Source organism: Anomalospiza imberbis, chromosome 1 (genome assembly GCF_031753505.1).
Source record: "Anomalospiza imberbis isolate Cuckoo-Finch-1a 21T00152 chromosome 1, ASM3175350v1, whole genome shotgun sequence".
Lineage (NCBI taxonomy): Eukaryota > Metazoa > Chordata > Aves > Passeriformes > Viduidae > Anomalospiza > Anomalospiza imberbis.
This window is the reverse complement of record NC_089681.1, coordinates 135,521,155-135,537,452: the sequence shown is the minus strand read 5'-3', so window position 1 is coordinate 135,537,452 and position 16,298 is coordinate 135,521,155. Positions and strand designations below refer to the sequence as shown.

At 36.8% G+C, this 16,298-nt stretch overlaps 1 protein-coding gene across 6 annotated transcripts in view; it reads right to left on the bottom strand.

Moving 5' to 3' along the window:
• Positions 1–16,298, bottom strand: part of MYO3A (myosin IIIA) — a 117,146-nt gene that overhangs the window by 69,400 nt on the left and 31,448 nt on the right. For all 6 annotated transcript variants that reach the window (XM_068171856.1, XM_068171889.1, XM_068171898.1 and 3 more), the window contains 2 exons: positions 13,926–14,030; positions 13,060–13,159 (listed from right to left, as the gene is read on the bottom strand). In XM_068171856.1, the coding sequence (XP_068027957.1) occupies positions 13,060–13,159; positions 13,926–14,030 (205 nt within the window). The remainder of the gene's footprint in view (positions 1–13,059; positions 13,160–13,925; positions 14,031–16,298) is intronic.

The following is a 16,298-nucleotide window of genomic DNA, read 5'->3' as shown; positions in this document are numbered from 1 at the left end:
CTCAGCCAGCATGTCCTATACTATTATGGATTTATGAGTCACAAATAACGGTGAAGTCCACACATGGAGAAAAACAGCCCTTCAGCTAGCAAGTCCTAAACTATTATGGATTTGAGTAATAGCCAAAGTGAGGTCCACCAGAGGCCTATTCTGAAAAGCTGATGCCATGGATTGCCAGAAAGGTCCTGTGCTCTACATACCCATGCTCCAGCCTCAGTATGACTGACACTGGAGCTCACTTATTTTGCCTTCATACATACATCTGCTTTTTTCTGTAAAAGGTAAAACAACTCGGTTTCACTCTGTGAGTTCTATTTCATTGTTTTGAAACACATGAAGCTCCAGTGAGCACCACTGTCCAGTTTCAACTCTGTATTGTCTGATTTGAAAATGCTTGACCTTCTCTTCCTGAAAAGCCTGCAGACAGTTCATAACAAGAGCAATTCACATTAACTATCCAATGGAAATATTAACTAAACCTCTGTCAGGGCAGGGTTTGATTGTTTTGGGGTTTTTTCAGTATAGGTAAGAAACCATAGAGAGCTTGATCTGTTTTTTCACTCTAAAGCTACATGTTCAGCTCTGATTCACTAAATATCTGCATTTGGCTCTCACAGAAAAGTATGCAACACCTGAAGATAAAGACTGTAAGGAATAAGCCTGCTCCTTTGAGATAAATGCAACCACTGTGGCTGCCTCCCTCTAGTCTAAACCAGCCTTGAGAAAGTTTGATCTTTTTCTCTCTTTATGTCTGCAGAAAGTCCAATACACAGTGTTATGCATCATGAGAAGCAGGACAATGTGAGTATTAGCACAAAGTCCATCAATCCTACTTCTACTCAGCTAAGCAGGGGCTTTGTTTTTGCCATCTCAAGGAGTTGTCTGAGATCCAGCTTCCGGCTCACAGAGTCTGTGGCTGTTCTGGGCTCCCAAAAAAACATGTTACACATGACCTCAGCTCTGAAACTACTGCAGGGATGCCAACAGACATTATTATGTGAGATCCTTGATTTCAGAGGGAGCTGAGGCTACTCTCCCTTCCTCCATGTTGAGGGAGTCCCCTGTGCAAAGCTCTTTTTTTGCAGTCTTGGATGAGGATATGAGATTCAGATCTGCAGGCAAAGAAAGACACTGACTACATTTTTATGATTCCAGCGTCAGATTTTATAAATAATCATAACTTTCTGTAGCAATAAGGAAAAAAAATATAAAAGGTACATTAATCTGTTCAATCTTCTCTGTCTATGCACTGTTGGGTTTTTTCCCCTCTTCAAACTGTAATTATTAAATGAACTTAAGATTTTTTCCTCCTCACCCTTCTTTCATTTCAGCAAAAAACTGATTTATTTTGAATTGTTCACCACTTTCTTTAGGCTCTTGGGGGTTTTGTGTGCTTTTTGTTTGGTTGGTTTTTTTAATCCTTTTGCTCTCAGCATTAAAGTGGCATTTTAGATTATGCAGTGTAGGTCCTATGACAAATGATATTTCCTTGGGCTTTTTCTGTGTATAGAGGAAAGATGATGTAATTCCACACTTAGTAACATTTCTTCCAGCATTTCAGTAACCAGTCAAGCATATAGCTGGCCACTTCTTTTAACCTACATATTTTCAAACAGAACCATCTTGCTCCTCCTCTCCCTCTTTACTACTGCTTTGTTGCAAAATGAGCCAAATATTATCCTAAGAAAATCTAAAATATGTAATAAAAAGATGTTTTATTACATATGATTTTTTTTTCTTATGAAAGTTAAGAGCTTTATAAATATGTGCATTAATAGTACCAAAGCACACCAAAAAGAAAATATTGTGCATATAGCTGCATTTCTTCTTATTTTTTCAGGCACCATTTTACTAATAAAAACTGAAAATCAGGACACTTACACTATGAGTATTTTTCGAGCTTTTCATTGTGAAAACAGGCATTTTGAAATAACCTTGCAAATGAAGCCACAGGGCAGAAATTAGCTCCCTATTATTAGGAAAGACTTGTCTCACAGTGCCCAACCTGAGTAGACAACATTATGATCTCAACTGGGAGGCTGTACAACATCCCCTTATGATGATGTCCTGTGACAGAAGTATGCCCATTTTAGTGCCTGATGCTAGTGAGGGAATGGCAAGTCCTAGTAAATTATACTAATCTCCCATTTGACACACAGCAGGGAGACTGCATTCATATATAACGACCTTGACCTTACCCCCACAGGCTTACACTCCTTTAGCTATTTCTTCCTTCTTTATTTGTGCCTTCAGTGTACACTTCACTACCAAAGCATCTTCATCGTGATCTTCTGTAGATTAAGAACATGTCACTCCATCATTCCTCAAGGTAGCGAACCAAAAATGGCTCACACCGTTAACTCTGCAGATCTAAACAGGCCAAAATGCTTTGAATTATTTCCCAATCTTTTTTTAATCTCCTAGGGAAACAGACTTGAAACAGCAGCAGTGTTTCACACTGCATTCCTCTTAAGGTCTCTGGCAGGTATGTTTTGCCAATTTTGCTCCCTGTTGTATGATGCGAAAAGTGTCCTCTCCTTCCACATCTCTTTGTCCAAAGGTGTGACATCAGTCTTTTATAAATCACTCAATTACACCTTTTTTAGTAGATCTGAAGGCAGCAAATCCTAATGGTCCCAGGTTTTCCTTTGGCACCTTAAGCTTCACTTTGAGAAGAAGCCACTATTCCTGTCAGGATGCAGACAGGGAAGTAGCTACTTCCCTTTCAACAGTGGTGGAGTTATAACTCAATTCCTCTGTAATTGCTGATACCCTTGACACTGATTTCTTTGTTTGCTTATCTCAGGTTGTATTGGTGTAATGATACATGTCCAGACAGAATATTTCAGACAGCTGAAATGCATACAAAATGCTAAGAAAAACCTCAATTATGCAATTCCTTCATACTACAAAATGACAAAAGACAACAGGGAAAGAATAATATTAAACCAAGGCAATTCTGGTAGTCCAAATGGCAAACATCACAACACACCATGTATGTAACTACATGCAACCACATATAGTGGAATCCCCACTAAGACTGTAAAAGATCACAGAGCTTCTCCCAAGTTTAATTACTTACCATGAATAGAAAGCATAAAAACATTTAATTGAAAATGGTACTAACAGACCATAAGGACACAAATGGTGGGTTTGATGACTTTACAAGAGATGTTTCAGAACCTTTCTGAAGCAATGTCAATATTCAAAATTCCTTACGGATTTTAAACTGACTCCAAAAGTAAACTTTTAAATTAAAAGTGCACAGAGACTATACAGCTCAATACAATACTATACAACAGTGAGCTGTTGTGAGAAAAGCATGCATGAGAACCTCTGCTCAGTGATAAGGGCTCAAATTAAGTCTAGAACTAAAAATCAGATTCTGACCTATAAGATGGAAATAAAAAAATATGAAACAAGGTTGAAATGATGAGTCAAAAGTATTAGAATTTTCAGCAGTATTTTATGTTGGAAGGTGTTATGTTATGAAGAAGCATGACTTGCTTTTCATAAATCCATGCTACCTCCTCCCAATCACCTTCTTGTTTGTCATAGTTTAGAAATGATTTCCAGGATTATTGGCTCCATCACCTTCTGTGATGGAGATCATATTTGGGTCTGACCAGACTGTAGTTCTCTGAAACCTCTTTCTTGCCTTTCTTGAAGATTGGAATGAAAATAATTTTCTTCATTGCTTTAGGAATCTCCTCCAATCTGCAAGATGTTTCAAAGATTATTGGCAGTGATCTTGCAATGACATCAGCCAGTTCCCTCAGCACTCTTGGGTGCATCCCAACAGGCCCCATGGACTTGTGTCCACCCAATTCTTTTAAATGCTCTCTAACCTGATCCCCCTTTCCTGAAGGTACATTTGCCTTGCTCCAGACTTCCCCACTCGTCTCAGGGATCTGGGATTACAAGTTAGGACAAAGTGGCAAAGAAGAGATTAAGTGCCTCTACCTTTTCCATGTCCTTTGTCCACATTCTCCATCTTTCTCTATTATTTTAATGTATATAGTGTTTTACTGTTGAAAACTAGTATTTCCCAAACCCTCAGGAAAATACACACTGTAGATGTAAATTTTTAACTGAAATAGACATAACAAAAAGATAACCAAAAGGCTCATAAAGATCAAAAGCTTAGCATCCAGGAAGACTATATATATAAACTGCCTGAGAGACGAAAAATCCATGGCGTTTACTACAAAACCAAGAGACATGGAGTAAAAGGGAATAAAAAAGTTAATATGTACAATCAAATACATGGTGCATTAAATATAAATATAAATAATATAAATGGATGCTAATGAAATGAAAGCCCATTGGCTTTCATGGTAAACTCACCATGATGTTTCAAGACAAAGAAAATATATTTTTAAACATACAAGGAAAAAAATTAAAATCCTAAATCTGATACAGAATCATTAAAAGGTACATAGTGATAATAAAATGACAAACAATGCCCTAAATAAAAAGCAGAACTTTCACTACATTTGTGAGATATATAATCTTTTTTTAAACAAAAGGGTTTCATACAACTTCTTTATTTAATAAATCCAAGATGTTTCATTTACAGACTGGGCCTCCAGTAGAGCAGGTGACCACAGACTCCCCTCCACATGCTCCTGCCAGTTCAGTGCATCACACCACCAATGATTCTAATCAAATCTCATGCTTCAGGGCTTCAGCTGGTTTCCCGAATGGGATGCACAGGAACATTTGTTGTCCTGTTGCACAATTGGCCAGATGTACTTGGATAGGAGAACTACTCTTCTCTAGAGCCTCAGGGACTTGTACAGCTACACACAATCTGGTGCAGTATGATGGTGAGGAAATTCCTCCCTCTCAGATGCTGCCTTTCTTATACCTTTGATTTCAAACTGACTGCTGCTTTGACACCCAAAAAGGATGTTTTTGCCCCTGTATGACTAGCAAAACTCTGGACATTTTTCTCATTGTTCTATGACATGTTTTTCCTGTTATGATAATCCTGGCAACACCTATGCTGTTGGAACAGAATATTTAAAATACCTTGGGATTGGAATACTCCAGTATAAATAAGTCACTGGGTTTCATCTTCAGGTAAAAAATGAATGGCATTTAGTATACACAGATGAGACCAGAGAGTTTCTAATAACTTCAAGAGGTGACTGTTTTGTGACCCATGACAAAACCAAGTGGAAGTCTTTGCTGGCCAGAAAAGGCTATTTTCTCACTTCATGTGTCTCTGGCATCTGACACCAGCTTTCAGCATCAAGCTTCTTTAATACTTAAGCCACCAGTGACATCCTTATGTGAATTAATAGAAGAAAATATTTGAAAGACCAAGTGAACAGCTTATCCTGGATATAGCATTTGGCCACATGATTTCTGTTTTTATTACTGGACAGCACAAAGGTTTTCATTCAAACATGGTCCCCCAAAAAATTTTCAGGACTAAGCCTTTAACAAAGAATTAAACATACAACAATGAAAAAGCTCCACAGCTCAAGTCAATGCAATCCATCTTATCCCTGCTAACCCTGGGTTGAAAACTTTGGAACTATTACTTTGATTGGGTTCAAAGCAGTTTGACAAGCTGCTCATGAAGAAAGCTTTCTTTAAAGTCTTTTACTTTTATTGGCTTCTGCCATGTCTCCTGCTGCATTTTAGCAGTAACATGTGAATGTCATGCTATATGGTATGCAAAAATGACAACACAATAACAGCCTGGTTTTGATCTGAACCAGTGAAGCAGACAGCTTTATTATGGATGTATGCTAGAATGACTAAGACAAATACAAGTCTTGCTATGACTCATTGCTTAAAGCAAGCTAAGGGCAGAAAGAAAATTATTTTATTTTTGAATACTTTCAAATTAAATTATTTTAATTAATTTTTTTTATTTTTGCAGAATGATTCAGGCAGCATTTATAGCTAATTCAGGGCAAGCACAAAAGGACACACTAGGATATTCTGACTACTCCAGAATAAGTCATCTACAAAAGTTTGGAACACTACTCAAGGTCATGCTGAGCTCCTCTTCAATGTCAGCAGGACATGCAAAGCTGAGAATGATGATATATATTAAAAGGGACAGAAACTGAAATGCCCCAACATTCAAACTTAGATCACTCACAACTGACTTCTCCTATTCTCTGAGCACAAGGTGGCTCTAGACTCCCTCCGTTGCAGCCTGACCTGTGCCACGTGCAATCTGAGCACAGTCCTTGGGAGCCTTCTTGGCCTCTGCAATGCCACATGGCCCAGACACTTGCCAGGCTGAGCTGTGATCAGCCAACAAACTGCCTCTAACAAGGCTATTCATGGTCATTTAGGTCATGCTAGGAATGGCCATAGCACAGTATCACAGCAAGACAACACGAGAGCTGGTGAAGAGTCATGGTGCAATTATGACACCCAGAGCCATGGTTCCCTGCCCAACCTCTAAACAGAGATTTCACATGCTTTTTCCCCCACAAGACCAGCAGAAAGCTCCTTCATACATCAGAAAACCAGGAGAGCTGAACAGTTAAAGAGATGGAATTATCAAGATGCAGCTGTACCATGGACTCATAATACCATGGAGACTGCCCCCATTGTTTTGGACAGTGTAACTGATTTTACTTCTCTTGCTTTGTCATTACAGCAGCTGCTGGCTCAGATACACTTCAAAAATTCAACCTGTTTAGCACATTCACAGAATTTTAAATATTTTGGCCTGTATTTCCATATCAGAATAGGCACAAATATCATGGAACAATACTTAACAGTAACACCTGTGCATTCTAACTCATGTTGATCAATTGCTATTGATCATTAGTAGTGGTAAGGCACTACTAACAATCCATAATTTGTAAGAAAGAGTAGTATACCACTACTGAGACGCAATACAGAATGGTGGCAGAATAACTCTTTCCAGGGGAAAAAAACCTCAATAATTTTGTTTTAATGACTCGACTGAATTATGAAATTAATACTTGCATTTATTATTGCCTAAATGAAATTATGTATACATTTTAAAGTAAACACAGAATGAATTTTAAAATACACTAACAAAACAGTGTCTTGCCATTGACTAGTTTCACCAAATTGCAATTTTGAATAATAATAATAAGGCCATCTAGGACTGCCAGTATTAAGATTTCTTTTTTTCTTAACTTTGAAAGACTTCAAATAGCTTTAAAGGAAGAATGATAATTCTCTCCATAGCAGAATAATAACCCAATTACATTCCAAACACAAAAGTTGTCCTTTGTCTACCTGCAGCTTCCAAATTACATAGAAACAATAGTTCAAGTATTAAACAAAGCAAGATCAGTATGTCTAAATAGAGCAATACATATTCCCTTCGCCAATTCATTTTTCCCCCAATGAGTTGTACTCAAGGTAAATCTCTAGTTGACCCTGGCTACTGTCCATAACAAAACTGTGCTAGCTATATGCAAAGTGGGATATCTGAAACTGCATTTGGAATGCCAAGACAATATTAAGACACAACTTCTACATCCAACACTGACACAAAAACAGAAAAATGCAAACTAAGTGTGTTTAAAGTATAAAAATCACCCTACCTTCACTATGTATTCCATTAATATTACAATACATGCTTTAATTATACAACCTATTTATCCACAGTGCTAAAGGAACACTTGAAGACATTATTCTATTAACTGCAGCAACACAGGTTGTATTTTTCCACCGTCTGCCAGCTGCAGTGAGATTGCATTACCTTTTTTCCATGTTTTCCACTGGAACCTGCTCTACATATTAAAAAAACATAGATCTTTGCTATGTATTGCTTATCCAGAGCCTCTAGTGATGGACAGTTTTAGGTACTATTAGTAAAATACCTAAGAAGAAACTGAAAATGGACAGTGCCAACCCTTTTCAATATCCCCTTCCCCACAGTTACATTACTATGAGGAATCATAGGATCTCTTGTGGCTAGAAGTAGGCTTGAATTCTAAAGATTTAATGAGACTGCCCACATTTTATTTTCCTTATGGGTACTTGAATATTTCTAATATCCATCTAGATGTCTGACTTTTTTTCCCAATGACCTTTCCTGGTAATAACAGCAGAAGTCTAATTACATGTGGTATGAAAGTATGTTTGATGCATAGACAGGCATGGCCTTCAGAAAGAAACAGTGCTGCTGGAAAAATATGCATTTCTTAAGTGGGGGAGTATAATTTATATTCTTTTCTAGATATTTTCAAGGCAACAGCTGCTTATCCTGAGATATTTCTAGTCTGGGAGAGCAGGTTTCAATAGTCCTGAAGAAGTATGAGCTACCTGTGCTCTTGGTAAAGATTATCAGCCTAAAGGTCAACCCTCAAAAATATAGCGAAAGAGAAGTTTTCCATCAGCATTAGTCTCCTCTTTTTAGCTAAAAGAATCACTTTGCCACGTGACCATAGGTGTTTCACATAGCTTTTAGTGGAAAAATGGTTCTTTCCTCCATGGCTTCTGAGACATCAGCAACTTGTCTAGTTTGCTGATAGGGAGTTGTGTCCTCTAGGATCCTCTTTGATAAAAAAAAATATAAGCATGAAAAGCTCTTGCTTTTGAGCTCCCAGAAGCACTGAAATGGCAGGGGATTTCAGAAATAATTTCAAATCTTTCAAAATTAAATGTCACTCAGACTTTTTCAGACCAAAGTTAAAGTAATAATAACAACAATAATAATAATATAGCTAAACTTCTCCCATTTTGAAACTACACATTATAGAACTGTGCCTTAGATTGACATTAATGCATGAAAGGCCCTGTGCAGCATCCTGATTTCAAGAAAAGAAACTGAATTGAGAGGGACCATTCAAAGAAGCAAGTATTTGTCAGCAGAAGCAGATGTTACACCTTTAGTATCCCATGAAATTGGTTGCATATTATAAGATGCAGATGAACGTATGAATTTTTACTACAGATGAGGTGTCCTATTTCTTCAAGTGACTCCAGGCCAGTTTTTTAACTGACGAAAAAAGATCAGACGCTGATAAAGATTTAGGCAGCAAAGGTTGCAGATAAATTTGTCACATGATTTTCAAAAGGTATGTCATTAAATAAATTTTTTAAATTTTCATTACATTAATTTCCTGCACCTTTAGAGGCTAAAATTTCATTTGAAATCTGTCTTTTTGACATCAATCTGCTGTGTGCAACCAAAACTCTGAAACAGATGTAAAAGACTTTCTCCACAGAACAGTAATAAGAAACTGTGAATATAATTAGGAATATTTATCAAAAAATAATTTAATCCACACCTTACTTGCCTCCAGCTCTTTTTATACAACAGATTACATTGCAGTCACTCTTTAAAGTGGTACAAGGAATTTATGTAAATGTATATTTTTCTATTAAATCTCTATCTTACACTGAAAACATAGCAGCTACACTTGAATATAATGCAACTATATGATTTGGTAGAGGGTATTCCTTGCTTGAAGCCTAGTTGCTGCAATTCTCAGGCAGAACATCCTACCTCAAAGCTTTTCTATCAGAACAGCTTAGGAGCTAACTCCCACACATGTTCACATAGTGAAACTGCCTTCAGTCAGCCTTCTTCTCTTACAAAGAAAATATGGACTATTAATGTATTTAGAAGGTTAATGACTTTATAGACTGAATCTGTGATCAGTGGACATTCTCACAGTAGATGCCCACAATGTTGTGGGATGTTACAGAATTATAGAATGGCCTGGGTTGCAAGGAACCTTAAAGATAATCTAGTTCAAATTCATCTGCCATGGCAGGGACATTGTTCACTAGACCAGGTTTCTCAGAGGCCCATCCAGCCTGGCCCTGAACACTTCCAGGGATGTGGCATCCACAACTTCTCTGGGCAAACTGCTCTAGTGCCTCACCACCCTCACTGCAAAGATTTTTTTTTTAAATATCCAATCTAAAGTTAACTCTTTTTCAGTTTGAAGCCATTCCCCATTGCTCTGTCCCTACATGTTCTTGTAAATAGTTTCTCTCCACCTTTCTTCTAGGCTTCCTTTAGGTATTTGACTTAATTTAATCATCAATCTATACTGGGATTGGGTGTTTCTTAGATTCGAGAATGTTACTGGGGTGTTTAAACAATATTACAGCAGAATTTTAAGAGAAAGCAAAAATTTCACTCTTCAAAGCAGTCTGAGTGAGGCATGGCTGCGGGGCTGTGGTATTTTTCCAAAGTCTATCTCTTTAACTGTCATTTGTCTCTAGAAAGGCAAACTGTTCAGAGAGTTAGCCTGGATTTTGGAAGAGCTTTTCCCTACATTTTCTGTGTCACCTCCAGCAACTCAGTCCCTCAAAGTTTCAGATACCCAGCTGTTAACTGGAAATTAAAGTAATTTACTTCTCCATAAGGGTGTTGTGATGGTTATCCATTACAAACTGTGCAGTGTTCAAAAACTATGGTCCCAGCATACATAAATATCTATGATACAATGACCACAAAGCAATGTGTATAAATTGTGTCACAAAATGAAGCTTCTGAAAAGTTTGAACAGCTGTGCAAGAAAGGACTCCCCATGACATAACACTATACACCGAGTACAAAAAGTATAAAAGCAATGAAGAAAAAAACAAGTCATTTTCAAACATGACTCAATTCACTAGAAGGGAACAGTTTTTTCAATTATGACTCTTAAAATGTTCCTAAATGTACTTCTAAGAAAGGACAAAAAAAGCTAAATGATTGCACAACACACACAGACTAAGAATAGGTCTTTTTCTAGTTTTGTGTTCCATAAGGCACTTCACAAGCCCATGTTTCAGACACAGGGTTTATGTTTAGAAGGAAACCACCATAAATAGTATCAGGGGAGGACAGCAAAGGCTTCTTCAGGAACATCTCATCAGCATCCAGCATGCAGGAGGATGGTGCAGATAAAGTTATCTTGGGAAAGGCTCACTTCCTTGGTCATGTGTGTTTGGTGGTTGAAGGAGTCCTTGGTTCCCTGCCTCTGTTTCCCTCTCCACACAGAAAAGCTGTGTGCATGCTAGAAAGGGTGATGTGATTATTTGGGTTGGGATTTCTTGTGTTTGTTTGCCCCATATAATAATTGGTTCAGCCTAAACCAAAAATTTTGCTTCCTTTGAGTATTTACTGGGTGAAAAAGACACTATACCTCCATGTCTATCTTACTTGATAGCCTGTCAATTTTATAGACTTGTATAATAAAAGATGGCTGAGTTTAAGTCCCTGATCCAATAAATGTTTATGTACAACAGTCTGTAGCAATGCCAACATGAGAGATTTTCATCAACTCACATTCCTGGCTAAAAAATTATCTTGGAATCTGATTAATGTGGGATTAAATCCCCTTAAGTAGAAGACACAGATCCCACAAATCCTAGCTGAATACCTTAAGCAGCAGCTTGAATGGTGAATGGTACATCTTCCATGATGATTTTATGAAGGCTATAAATTTATTCCATCTGAAACTACTCATTATTGGCTTCAGACCCTTTTTCTTCCTGGGGAGGTGAGGGAAAGCCAGGGAAAGTATCAATCTACTCCGAAGTTAAAGTGCCATTTGTATATTCCTTTGAGAGGACAGACTGCAGCTATTACAGGCCCCTTTTGAGCCCACATAAATGTGTGTGCATATATAAATTTTTTCTTGTGCATGTCCTAACCTATATTTTGGCATCACAATTTTCCCACAAGAATTGAAGATTATTTTTCAATTACAGCCTTATCAGAAGATTGCAGTAACTGGGGAATAAAGAATTCAGGTCCTCATCCCTACAGCTTGTAAGTTTTGATATCTGCATAAGTGATTTAATTTTCAGAAGCGTTGATCTTCTAATTGCCTCCAGCACCTTAAAATTTTTTTCCGCAACAAATTAAAAGCCTGTGTGCAAAAATACTGTTTTTTGCCTCACAATAAACTTCCGGACTATCAGAAAATACTAGTAAGTATATTGCAGATGATTTAGGAAATACAAAGATTTTTCAATGGAAGATTTAATCTAAGGAATATAAAAGAAATACATGACATTTCAAAAGAATTACTAACCCTAACAGTTTGGGAATTTGTGTGTGAAGTCATGAGAATTCCATAAATACAACCTATTGGCTGGAAGATACTATACTAAAGAGAGTTAAAAGCCAAAGATTAGTTTACACATTGTTATATATCAATTGAATCAGAATCATTAACAAAATAGGAGAGCAAAGGAAAAACAAAGATTTTCCATCTGTGGAATTAAATATACTTACAGTTGTCTGCTGTGCTGTGAAATAGTGACCAATAAATTTACTTTTAACATAAGAAGGCAGTGTTCTACCTGAACATAATATTTCATAACAACAAGCACTGCAAATTTTTATACTCCTTATATGAAACAAGAGTCAAACCCAACCTTTTAGGCAAATGACTGTAGTATTGCTGATAAATAACAGGTTGCATCCAGTAATTCCTGTCTCTCCACTTCCCTTTCAGTGGTGACACCAAAGATGGGAGCATTCAGGAATCCTTTTAGGCCTAACAGGCTTCACCTGACCCTTTTAATGCCAATTCTTAGACTGAGATTTGTGAAAATCTGTCTTCCCAGGCTGTAGAAATTGGGGATTACCTATATAATATTTCCCCCTCTACTGCCTTCAAATATCTCTTGTTTTGTTTTAAATCAAATACAGGAAGTATATGCATCTGAGGTGGAGCTCTCCCATTCTTCAAAATATCTGTTAAGTTTTAAATGCTCTCATTTAAAATATGAAGCTTTTTACTATCAGCTCCTAATTTCACTGAACCAGTGTATGGTTCCTGGAAGAACTGAACACCAACCTTATTTTGAATCCTTTTTTCTCACTTTGCCATTTCACTTACTCTGTGCCTGAAAGCATTTGGCACTTACCGCCACCATATTATAATTCCTGCTTTTTAGCCATGCTATTGAAACAGCATTACCAAAACTACTAAAATATCTATCAAGTTTAAAAAAGCAACATTGGTTATCCAAGTGATTTTTAACAAAAACTTAACAAAAAATTAACACAGTTAACATTTCCTGGTTTATTGACTCTATTTTCCATACTTCAGGTGCAAAACATTGTATATATAAGTAAACATAACATACCAAAATCCACAAGCTTAACTCCTCCTTCAGTGGTCAAAAGGATATTATTTCCCTTAATATCACGGTGGATAGTTTTGTTTTCATGCAAGTGCTGAAGTCCCTGGAAGGCAAGATGTAAACATGAACTTTTAACAACAGCTCTGTCCTCCATACCACATTTGGAGAAACAACAAGTGGAAAAGCATGAAAAATACTTCAAAATTTTTTTTAAATCCAAAATCACAAGGATGTCATTCTTACTGCAAAACCACTTGCCACATGACAAGGAAAATGTTCTTTCATTGCCCCACTTTATGACAAATTGAAATTTTAAGATGAAAGCAGAAAAATATCACTATAAACCTACATATAATACCTTTAGAGCATAAACTCAAAGAAAACTACTAAGACCTAAATTTCACTAGAGAAAGTAAAATTTCAGTTATGAGAAAATGATAAATCAAGACAGTTGACCCTAATGAACAGAACCAAATTCTTGTAGCAGGGTTTGAATTTGCTAGATATGTGGATTATTTTACTATAAAAATAGTTTGGAACCAGACATAGGAGGCTGAACAGTAGTTTGATGGTATTTCTGCTATTTCTTAAAAGAAAAGCAATTTTGATGCTGAACTGTGTTTACTAAGAAAATTGATCAATGGTCAGAAATCAATTTTCATTTTCTTAATAGTGAAATGAACAGATTAACTGCTATTTACCTTGCTTGCTTAAAAAGAACCATCCTAATTACACATTGCCTTGATTTCATTAAACACTGCTATAATACAAGATAGCGAGCTGTGTTAGTGGGGACATGATTTTCATTCATTTAAAGAAAAAAGTATGGGCTGAATATCGACTGTCCTTTCATTGAAAGCCTATCTTACCATCAGAGCTTCACGTAAAATGTAAGCAATTATAAGTTCATTCATCCTTTCGCCTCTCTTCAGAAATCCTTTCACAAGATCAGTCACAGATCCACCATTGCACAGCTACAAAACATAAGGGGAATATAAAAAGGAATTAAGGAATTAAGGAGTGTTGGAGTAGCCACCTGGTTTTCATTTTCAGTATTTTTTTGTATCTGTGGCCAAACAAGATTCTACTAAACTGACAAACCATAAATTTGTCCTTAAGTCTACTATTTATACAAACAACATACACAGCAATTTTTGTCAATTATTTTTCACTACTTTCTGCATTTAATTCTTCTTGTCCAAACACAAGTATAGTAGTGTATCTCTTTGTTTACCTATATCCATGATTGCTTTTCACTGAAACAGAAGTAGATTACAGTGCAATAAATTAGCTGTGAAGGCATGTTTTGTGGAGCATACTAATTGCTTCTTATATTCATGTGGAACTCACCACCAATGCAAATTATTACAACATCAATTCTCAGGTACAAAAGCTATGTACAGAAAAAATGGATTTAAGGCATCAGAAGACAGGCAGCAGAGAAATTTCCCCAATGTGAAACCTACCAAGGGTAAAGCTGTCCTTTTTGCCAAGCAGCACTTAATTCTTAGCAGAGGGAGATGTGATTACACAAGGCACGGGCATTGTGGAATATGATGGAAGCACTGTGGAAAGAAAGGTCTCCCACTGAAGCAAGGTGTGCTGTGGGTGTAGGATTAATTATACACCTTGTTGCATCAACCCTGTCAGCTCCTTGTTCCAAATGTAGAGCCACAGTCTGCTCTGGACAATCCTCTCCCACTCTCCAGAGAGAGCCCAGCCAGACTCCTGCAAACCCCAGACTCCTGCAAACCCCTTCACGTGGGATGAAGAGACCTGGCCTCGCTCTCTAGAAAGGATAGTGAGCACACATTACCAGCAGATTAGTTTTGACTGCAGTATTTCATATGTTCATTTTTATAATTTACAACTTTTCTGCCAGAAGAAGCAACAATGTAACTTTAGTGAGTACCTACTACTGAGGGAGTTACTCGGCAAAGATGAAATAGGCACTTAAGCCCTTAAACTATCCATAATGCACCTGACAATACTCATTGATTGAAGAGCCATTTGTCTCTGTAAAGGAGTAGCTGCTTCCAATAAGACAGTAAAATAAACTTTAATTCTTACACAGTATCATCATCCACTAGCTTTTCACATGAAACTAAATTTTCATGTAAGATATTTTAACAATGCAGCACAAAACAGTAATTCCTTTGCACTAAATTTGAAGTATATTCAAATCAAGGGCATCATTTACCAGTAAAACCTTTCAACTGCAGAATTCTAGGCATCAGATTCTTTTGTATATGTATATTTTTCATCTGTTCTTCTATATCCCTATATTTTTTTCTGTGCTGCAATTAATAAAAGACTTGCACCTCACAGTAAAAAACATTTTTTATCCCTTTGTACCCAAACATAAAAATAGTTCTCTGACTACCTCTGAAATCCCTAGGCTGCATTGAACTTTCACCACAGGAATGCCTACAGAAATGCCATTCAATACATAACTCTTGTTGCAAGATGTGTCCCCCATCAGGGCAGCAATGGCTCTGGTCTGCCAGGGGCTGAGCCCAATGGCAACAGTCTTGGAACTCACTTAACCTCATCCTTACCTAAGTGGGACAATATGCATACTTAGAGAGGGAAGAACTCATACGCTTAAATGATGGGATTAAATGCTTTGCTGGATAAGGATCAGAGTCCCAAGCAGGATTTCATTTACTGTCATTAGCCATGCTGGTCTGCCTTCTATGCTGACTTTTCCAAGTTAGTTATTTCTTCACAATGACATTTTCTTTTCAGGGTTTCTATAATTTTAACTTTGGCACATCACCGACATATTTAATAAAATCAAAAGGATTATGACAATTCTGGTTAATTTAAAGCTCTTGAATTCAGAGCACTGAAACTGTCTGACAAGTAACAAACTAATTGTGAAATACATTACACATATGATATTATTCAAACTATTTTTCTTCATTATCTCATATTACATTTTGCTTCTTACAGATGGAGCTTTTTTCTTTACAGAGCTGTATACTGGTTCAATGTAAAGAAAACCAATGCAGAAATGAATATATTCTTTTTGTAGGCAGAAGAAGGGAGAAACTACACCTCAGAAATCACCCTCTTTAATGTTTAGGCAGTAAAGCCAATACTGAACTTATTTGCCTGGGTCAGCAATACTAATTTTCACTTTCTTTAACATGTTGCTCTAACTAATTTCTCTACTACTCTTATAAGATATAAATCCTCATTATGAGATAAAAATCTGCATTGTAAGATGAAACTTACAT